Source organism: Leptosomus discolor, unplaced genomic scaffold, assembly GCF_034619465.1.
Source record: "Leptosomus discolor isolate bLepDis1 unplaced genomic scaffold, bLepDis1.hap2 HAP2_SCAFFOLD_35, whole genome shotgun sequence".
Classification (NCBI taxonomy): domain Eukaryota; kingdom Metazoa; phylum Chordata; class Aves; order Leptosomiformes; family Leptosomidae; genus Leptosomus; species Leptosomus discolor.
Window position 1 is genome coordinate 3,091,819 of NW_028237764.1, and position 9,685 is coordinate 3,101,503.

Consider the following 9,685-nt stretch of genomic DNA (forward strand, 5'->3'; position numbering starts at 1 on the left):
GGAAGGCCCCGGCACTGGGGGTTACTGGGCCTGCTGGGCCCCGCGAAGGCCCCGGCACTGGGAGTTACTGGGCCTAGGGGGCCTTGGGAAGGCCCCGGCACTGGGGGTTACTGGGCCTGGGGGGCCACGGGAAGGCCCCGGCACTGGGGGATACTGGGCCTGGGGGGCCCTGCGAAGGCCCCGGCACTGGGAGTTACTGGGCCTGGGGGGCCCTGCGAAGGCCCCGGCACTGGGGGTTACTGGGCCTGGTGGGCACTGGGAAGGCTCCGGCACTGGGGGTTACTGGGCCTGCTGGGCCCCGCGAAGGCCCCGGCACTGGGAGTTACTGGGCCTAGGGGGCCTTGGGAAGGCCCCGGCACTGGGGGTTACTGGGCCTGGTGGGCCCTGGGAAGGCCCCGGCACTGGGGGTTAATGGGCCTGGGGGGCCCTGGGAAAGCCCCGGCACTGGGAGTTACTGGGCCTAGGGGGCCTTGGGAAGGCCCCGGCACTGGGGGTTACTGGGCCTGGGGAGCCCTGCGAAGGCCCCGGCACTGGGGGTTACTGGGCCTGGTGGGCCCTGCGAAGGCCCCAGCACTGGGGGCTACCGGGCCTGGGGGGCCCTGCGAAGGCGCCGGCACTGGGGGTTACTGGGCCTGATGGGCCCTGCGAAGGCCCCGGCACTGGGGGATACTGGGCCTGGTGGGCACTGGGAAGGCTCCGGCACTGGGGGTTACTGGGCCTGGGGGGCCCCGCGAAGGCCCCGGCACTGGGGGTTACTGGGCCTGGGGGGCCCCGCGAAGGCCCCGGCACTGGGGGATACTGGGCCTGGGGGGCCTTGGGAAAGCCCCGGCACTGGGGGTTACTGGGCCTACTGGGCCACGGGAAGGCCCCGGCACTGGGGGTTACTGGGCCTGGGGGGACCCCACGAAGGCTCCGGCACTGGGGGTTACTGGGCCTGGGGGGGCCCCACGAAGGCCCCGGCACTGGGAGTTACTGGGTCTGGGGGGCCCCGCGCCGGCGCCGGCACTGGGGGTTACTGGGCCTGGTGGGCCCTGGGAAGGCCCCGGCACTGGGGGCTACCGGGCCTGGGGGGCCCTGGGAAGGCCCCGGCACTGGGGGTTACTGGGCCTGGGGGGTCCTGGGAAGGCCCCGGCACTGGGAGTTACTGGGCCTGGGGGGCCCTGCGAAGGCCCCGGCACTGGGAGTTACTGGGCCTGCTGGGCCCTGCGAAGGCCCCGGCACTGGGGGTTACTGGGCGTGCTGGGCCCTGCGAAGGCGCCGGCACTGGGGGTTACTGGGCCTGGGGAGCCCTGCGAAGGCCCCGGCACTGGGGGTTACTGGGCCTGGTGGGCCATGGGAAGGCCCCGGCACTGGGGGTTACTGGGCCTGCTGGGCCCCGCGAAGGCCCCGGCACTGGGAGTTACTGGGCCTGGGGGGCCTTGGGAAGGCCCCGGCACTGGGGGTTACTGGGCCTGGGGGGCCACGGGAAGGCCCCGGCACTGGGGGTTACTGGGCCTGGGGGGCCACGGGAAGGCCCCGGCACTGGGGGTTACTGGGCCTGGGGGGCCACGGGAAGGCCCCGGCACTGGGGGTTACTGGGCCTACTGGGCCACGGGAAGGCCCCGGCACTGGGGGTTACTGGGCCTGGGGGGGCCCCACGAAGGCCCCGGCACTGGGGGTTACTGGGCCTGGGGAGCCCTGCGAAGGCCCCGGCACTGGGGGTTACTGGGCCTGGTGGTCCATGGGAAGGCCCCGGCACTGGGGGTTACTGGGCCTGCTGGGCCCCGCGAAGGCCCCGGCACTGGGAGTTACTGGGCCTAGGGGGCCTTGGGAAGGCCCCGGCACTGGGGGTTACTGGGCCTGGTGGGCCCTGGGAAGGCCCCGGCACTGGGGGTTACTGGGCCTGGTGGGCCCTGCGAAGGCCCCAGCACTGGGGGCTACCGGGCCTGGGGGGCCCTGCGAAGGCGCCGGCACTGGGGGTTACTGGGCCTGGGGGGCCACGGGAAGGCCCCGGCACTGGGGGTTACTGGGCCTGGGGGGCCACGGGAAGGCCCCGGCACTGGGGGTTACTGGGCCTGGGGGGCCACGGGAAGGCCCCGGCACTGGGGGTTACTGGGCCTACTGGGCCACGGGAAGGCCCCGGCACTGGGGGTTACTGGGCCTGGGGGGGCCCCACGAAGGCCCCGGCACTGGGGGTTACTGGGCCTGGGGAGCCCTGCGAAGGCCCCGGCACTGGGGGTTACTGGGCCTGGTGGTCCATGGGAAGGCCCCGGCACTGGGGGTTACTGGGCCTGCTGGGCCCCGCGAAGGCCCCGGCACTGGGAGTTACTGGGCCTAGGGGGCCTTGGGAAGGCCCCGGCACTGGGGGTTACTGGGCCTGGTGGGCCCTGGGAAGGCCCCGGCACTGGGGGTTACTGGGCCTGGTGGGCCCTGCGAAGGCCCCAGCACTGGGGGCTACCGGGCCTGGGGGGCCCTGCGAAGGCGCCGGCACTGGGGGTTACTGGGCCTGGGGGGCCCCGCGAAGGCCCCGGCACTGGGGGTTACTGGGCCTGGGGGGCCCTGGGAAGGCCCCGGCACTGGGGGTTACTGGGCCTGGGGGGCCCCGCGAAGGCCCCGGCACTGGGGGTTACTGGGCGTGCTGGGCCCTGCGAAGGCACCGGCACTGGGGGTTACTGGGCCTGGGGAGCCCTGCGAAGGCCCCGGCACTGGGGGTTACTGGGCCTGGGGGGCCATGGGAAGGCCCCGGCACTGGGGGTTACTGGGCCTGCTGGGCCCTGCGAAGGCCCCGGCACTGGGGGTTACTGGGCCTGGGGGGCCCCGCGAAGGCCCCGGCACTGGGGGTTACTGGGCCTGCTGGGCCCCGCGAAGGCCCCGGCACTGGGGGTTACTGGGCCTGGGGGGCCCTGCGAAGGCGCCGGCACTGGGGGTTACTGGGCCTGGGGGGCCCCGCGAAGGCGCCGGCACTGGGGGTTACTGGGCCTGGGGGCCGTGGGAAGGCCCCGGCACTGGGGGTTACTGGGCCTGGGGGGCCCTGCCAAGGCGCCGGCACTGGGGGTTACTGGGCCTGGGGGGCCCCGTGAAGGCCCCGGCACTGGGGGTTACTGGGCCTGGGGGCCGTGAGAAGGTGCCAGCACTGGGGGTTACTGGGCCTGGGGGGCCCTGGGAAAGCCATGTTTGCAGCAGGACAGAGCCCAGTCTGTACTGGGAGGGGATCCAGTTTGTACCTGGAGAGAGCCCAGTCTGTACTGGGACAGGGCCCAGTCTGTCCTGGGAGGGGATCCAGTTTGTACTGGGACAAGGCCCAGTCTGTCCTGGGGAGGGATCCAGTTTGTACTGGAACAGGGCCCAGTCTGTACTGGGAGAGGATCCAGTTTTATCAGGACAGGGCCCAGTCTGTGCTGGGAAGGGATCCAGTTTGTACTGGGAAAGGGCCCAGTCCTGTACTGGGAGGGGATCCAGTCTGTACTGGGAGGGGTTCCAGCTTGTGCCAGGACATAGCCCAGTCTGTACTGGGAGTGGTCCCAGTCCGTACTGCGAGGGGCCAAGGTTTCCAGTTCCCCACTGGGCGCAGTCCCAGTCCATACTGGGGGGTCCCGGTGCCGGCGCTGCCCTCCCCCCCCTCCAATCAGGAGGCCGGGACGTCCCCAAAGTCCTTTATTGGGGGGCAGGGCCGCGGGGGGTGGGGCCAGCCGGGGGATGGGGGCGGGGCCGCGAGGGGAGGGGGCGGGGCCGCCCAGGGCACCCATGGGCGCTGCTGGGGCTCCGCGGCCGGAGGTGACCATCCCTCGGGGCGCCCCATAGATCCCTCGGGGTGCCCCATAGATCCCTCGGGGTGCCCCATAGATCCCTCGGGGTGCCCCATAGATCCCTCGGGGCGCCCCATAGATCCCTCGGGGTGCCCCATAGATCCCTCAGGGCGCCCCATAGATCCCTCGGGGTGCCCCATAGGACCTTGGGCTGCCCCACAGATGCCTCAGGGTGCCCCATAGATGTATCAAGGTGCCCCATAGGGACCCCTGGGTGCCCCATAGATGCCTCAGGGTGCCCCATAGATGTCTAAGGCTGCCCCATAGGTCCTTGGGGTGCCCCATAGATGCCTCAGGCTGCCCCATAGGTCCTTGGGGTGCCCCATAGATGTCTAAGGGTGCCCCATAGGACCTTGGGGTGCCCCATAGATGCCTCAAGGTGCCCCATAGGGACCTCAGGGTGCCCCATAGATGCCTCAGGGTGCCCCATAGATGTATCAAGGTGCCCCATAGGGACCCCTGGGTGCCCCATAGATGCCTCAGGGTGCCCCATAAGTCCTTGGGGTGCCCCATAGATGTCTAAGGCTGCCCCATAGGTCCTTGGGGTGCCCCATAGGTGTCTAAGGGTTCCCCATAGGACCTTGGGGTGCCCCATAGATGCCTCAAGGTGCCCCATAGGGACCTCAAGGTACCCCATAGATGCCTCAGGGTGCCCCATAGATGTATCAAGGTGCCCCATAGGGACCCCTGGGTGCCCCATAGATGCCTCAGGGTGCCCCATAAGTCCTTGGGGTGCCCCATAGATGTCTAAGGCTGCCCCATAGGTCCTTGGGGTGCCCCATAGATGCCTCAGGGTGCCCCATAGGACCTCTAGGGTGCCCCATAGGGACCTCAGGGTGCCCCATAGGACCTTGGGCTGCCCCATAGATGTCTAAGGGTGCCCCATAAGTCCTTGAGGTCCCCATAGATGCCCCACAGTGCCCCACAGGGACCTCAGGGTGCCCCATAAGTCCTTGGGGTGCCCCATAGATGCCTCAGAGGGCCCCATAGGGACCTCAGGGTGCCCCACAGATGCCTCAGGGTGCCCCATAGAACCTCTAGGGTGCCCCATAGGGACCCCAGGACCCCCACCCCCCCGCCCAGGGTGCCCCCCCAGGACCTCAGCTCACCCCCTCCCCCCCCCTAGAGCTACCCCACAGATCCCCCCACCCCCCAACCCCCCCTCACCCCCCTCCCAAGATCTCCAAGAATTCCAGAGTGGGGGTGGGGTAGGGGGGCGGGGTGGGGTGTGGAGGTGTGTCCCCTCCCCCCCCGCCGGCGCTCAGGGGGGGCGGGGGGGCGGGGCGGGGGCGCGGAAGAGGGCGCCAGGCCCCCCGGCAGATGAGGGCGAACCAGTAGAGCTGGGGGGCGAGGAGGGCGGCGGCGGCGGCGTTGTAGGCGGGGGGCAGGGCGGCGGGGACGCGGAGGAGGGGCAGCCCCCGGTGGCGCCCGTAGGCCCAGTAGAGGTAGGGGAAGAGGAGGACGCGGCAGAGGAGGAAGGTCACGAGCAAGGCCAGGCCGTTGAGCTTGTGGAGGGCCGTGTGTTGGCGCTGGAACTGCGGGGAGAAACAAGGGGGTGAGGGACCTCCAAAGAGGTTCTCTGGGGGGGATGGGGGGGGGGGGGGGAGGGGGGCGCTCGACGTCGTTATGGGGTCCCCGGGGGTTGAGGGATCCATAAACACCTCAAAGGTTCCGGTGGGGTGAGCTGGGGTGGAGGGACACATGGTCAACCAAGAGGTTCTCCAGGGAACCTGGTGGGGGGAGGGAGAGGTGGGCGGTCGACGTCGTTATGGGGTCCCTGGGGGTTGAGGGATCCATAAACACCTCAAAGGTTCTGGTGGGGTGAGCGGGGGTGGAGGGACACATGGTCAACCCACATCTCCCCAGGGGTTGAGGAACCCATGGACCACCGAGGGGTTGAGCTGGGGACACAGGGGGGGACACACACAGGCGCTCGACGTCGTTATGGGGCCCCTGGGGGTTGAGGGATCCATAAACACCTCAAAGGTTCCGGTGGGGTGAGCGGGGGTGGAGGGACACATGGTCAACCAAGAGGTTCTCCAGGGAACCCGGGGGGGGGGGGGGGGGGGGGACGGACACACGTGGGCGCTTGATGTCGTTATGGGGTCCCTGGGGGTTGAGGGATCCATAAACACCTCAAAGGTTCTGCTGGGGTGAGCGGGGGTTGGGGACACACGGCCACCCCACATCTCCCCAGGGGTTGAGGAACCCATGGACCACCGAGGGGTTGAGCTGGGGACACATGGGGGGGGACACACGTGGGCGCTCGACGTCGTTATGGGGTCCCCGGGGGTGCAGGGATCCATAAACACCTCAAAGGTTCTGCTGGGGAGAGCGGGGGTGGAGGGACACACGGCCACCCCACATCTCCCCAGGGGTTGAGGAACCCATGGCCACCCGAGAGGTCCTCCTGGGGACTCAGGAGATGGTGGCCCATGGGGGTCGGGGACCTCCAGCCATCCTCTGCCCTCGGGGGGGGGGATGGACACGGACCCAGGGGGGGGAGGGGCTCACCAGGATGAGGACCTTGCCGAGGCAGACGAAGGGGGTGCTGAGCTCGGCCATCAGGAGACACCCCAAGAAGAAGTCGCCCTTCCCTTGGCGCCACAGCTGGGGGAGGGGGAGGGGACACACACGAGACGGGGACATTGGGGGAGGGGGAGGTGTCCCCATGTCCCTGCCGTGGCCCCCAAGGGGATCCCGTCCCCCCGTTTCTGCTCCCCATGGTCCTGGTGGATCTCCGTGGGGGTCATGGTGGACCTCCATGAGCACGTCCATCCAAAGGGGACATCCCTTCCATCCCAAACCCCCCAAGTGTCCCCAAGCCATCACCTTGTCCCCAAATGTCCCCAACCCTCCCCCCTCCCCATCACCAAGCCCACGAGGACCAGGGTTGGGTGTGGTGGACCTCCATGAGCACGTCCATCCCAAGGGGCCATCACTTCCATCCCAGACCCCCCAAGTGTCCCCAAGCCATCCCCTTGTCCCCAAGTGTCCCCAACCCTTTGCCTTGTCCCCAGGTGTCCCCAACCCTCCCCCCTCCCCATGACCCAGCCCACGAGGACCAGGGTGGCTGTGGTGGACCTCCATGAGCACGTCCATCCCAAAGCTGATGTTCCTCCATCCCAGACCCCCCCCAAGTGTCCCCAACGCTTCCCCTTGTCCCCAAGTGTCCCCAACCCTCCCCCCTCCCCATCACCAAGCCCACGAGGACCAGGGTTGGGTGTGGTGGACCTCCATGAGCACGTCCATCCCAAGGGGCCATCACTTCCATCCCAGACCCCCCAAGTGTCCCCAAGCCATCCCCTTGTCCCCAAGTGTCCCCAACCCTTCCCCTTGTCCCCAAGTGTCCCCAACCCTCCCCCCTCCCCATCACCAAGCCCACAAGGACCAGGGTTGGGTGTGGTGGACCTCCATGAGCACGTCCATCCCAAAGATGACGTCCCTTCCATCCCAGACCCCCCCCAAGTGTCCCCAACCCTTCCCCTTGTCCCCAAGTGTCCCCAACCCTCCCCCCTCCCCATCACCAAGCCCACGAGGACCAGGGTTGGGTGTGGTGGACCTCCATGAGCACGTCCATCCAAAAGGTGATGTTCCTCCATCCCAGACCCCCCAAGTGTCCCCAACCCTCCCTGTCCCCAAGTGTCCCCAACCTTCCCCTCCTCCTGTCCCCAAGTGTCCCCAACCCTCCCCCATCCCCATCACCAAGCCAACCAGGACCAGGGTTGGGTGTGGTGGACCTCCATGAGCACGTCCATCCAAAAGGTGATGTTCCTCCATCCCAGACCCCTCAAGTGCCCCCAAGCTTTCCCCTTGTCCCCAAGTGTCCCCAACCCTCCCCCCTCCCCATCACCAAGCCCACGAGGACCAGGGTTGGGTGTGATGGACCTCCATGAGCACGTCCATCCCAAAGCTGATGTTCCTCCATCCCAGACCCCTCAAGTGTCCCCAACCCTTCCCCTTGTCCCCAAGTGTCCCCAACCCTCCCCCCTCCCCATCACCAAGCCAACCAGGACCAGGGTTGGGTGTGGTGGACCTCCATGAGCACGTCCATCCAAAAGGTGACGTTCCTCCATCCCAGACCCCCCAAGTGTCCCCAAGCCATCCCCTTGTCCCCAAGTGTCCCCAACCCTCCCCCCTCCCCATCACCAAGCCAACCAGGACCAGGGTTGGGTGTGGTGGACCTCCATGAGCACGTCCATTCCAAAGCTGATGTCCGTTCCATCCCAGACCCCCCAAGTGTCCCCAAGCCATCCCCTTGTCCCCAAGTGTCCCCAACCCTTCCCCTTGTCCCCAAGTGTCCCCAACCCTCCCCCATCCCCATCACCAAGCCAACCAGGACCAGGGTTGGGTGTGGTGGACCTCCATGAGCACGTCCATCCAAAAGGTGATGTTCCTCCATCCCAGACCCCTCAAGTGTCCCCAAGCTTTACCCTTGTCCCCAAGTGTCCCCAACCCTCCCCCCTCCCCATCACCAAGCCCACGAGGACCAGGGTTGGGTGTGGTGGACCTCCATGAGCACGTCCATCCCAAAGCTGATGTTCCTCCATCCCAGACCCCCCCAAGTGTCCCCAACCCTTCCCCTTGTCCCCAAGTGTCCCCAACCCTCCCCCCTCCCCATCACCAAGCCAACCAGGACGAGGGTTGGGTGTGGTGGACCTCCATGAGCACGTCCATCTCAAAGCTGATGTTCCTCCATCCCAGACCCCCCAAGTGTCCCCAACCCTTCCTCTTGTCCCCAAGTGTCCCCAACCCTCCCCCCTCCCCATCACCAAGCCAAGGAGGACCAGGGTGGCTGTGGTGGACCTCCATGAGCACGTCCATCCCAAGGGGACATCCCTTCCATCCCAGACCCCCCCAAGTGTCCCCAACCCTTCCTCTTGTCCCCAAGTGTCCCCAACCCTCCCCCCTCCCCATCACCAAGCCCACGAGGACGAGGGTTGGGTGTGGTGGACCTCCATGAGCACGTCCATCCCAAAGGTGATGTTCCTCCATCCCAGACCCCCCAAGTGTCCCCAACCCTTCCCCTTGTCCCCAAGTGTCCCCAACCCTTCCCCTTGTCCCCAAGTGTCCCCAACCCTCCCCCCTCCCCATCACCAAGCCCACGAGGACCAGGGTTGGGTGTGGTGGACCTCCATGAGCACGTCCATCCCAAAGCTGATGTTCCTCCATCCCAGACCCCCCCAAGTGTCCCCAACCCTTCCCCTTGTCCCCAAGTGTCCCCAACCCTCCCCCCTCCCCATCACCAAGCCAACGAGGACCAGGGTTGGGTGTGGTGGACCTCCATGAGCACGTCCATCCCGAGGGGCCATCCCTTCCCTCCTTTGTCCCCGAACCAACGCCACATCCCCCACCCTTCCCCTCATCCCCGAGGCGCGCGCACGCGCGTACGTGTCCCCCCCCCTCCCCCCAAGGTGTCATTGTCCCCCCGCCCCCCCCCCCCCGACTCACGGTGGCCACGGGGAAGCAGACGAGCACCATGGCGGCGTGGTGGAGCACCATGAGGAGGTCCTGGCGCAGGTAAGCGCCGGCGGCCGCCCGCAGCGAGGGGGGAGGGGCGCCCTGGTGGCCCTTGACGCGCCCGCGGTGGCGGTGGCAGAGGAACATGGCGTAGACGTCGTAGATGAAGTAGGGGACGGCGAAGGGGGGGTAGGTGCCCGCCAGCCAGTGCCTGGGGGGGGGGAGGGGAGGGGAGGGGAGGGGGGGGGGGGAGAGGGGGACACACGCGACATCGGGAGGGGACGTTGGGGGACCCCCGTGGTGGGGACAGAGAGGGGGGTGGGGAGAGGAAATTTGGGGAGAGAAGGGTTTGAGGGCGCTTGGGACACGAAATCTGGGGGGCGGGGGGGGGGAGGGGACACGCTTGGGATACCCCAGTTAGGGGACGCGGGGAGGTTGGG

At 68.2% G+C, this 9,685-nt stretch overlaps 1 protein-coding gene across 1 annotated transcript; it reads right to left on the reverse strand.

The window, feature by feature from the left end:
* Positions 1-4,948: 4,948 nt before the first annotated feature.
* Positions 4,949-9,456, reverse strand: TLCD3B (TLC domain containing 3B; the record flags this gene model as incomplete). The annotated part of the gene is made up of 3 exons (XM_086480917.1): positions 4,949-5,320; positions 6,300-6,395; positions 9,237-9,456. Coding segments are annotated over 3 exons (688 nt in total), but the record flags the coding sequence as incomplete, so codon positions are not given.
* Between the last annotated feature and the right edge of the window lie 229 nt (positions 9,457-9,685).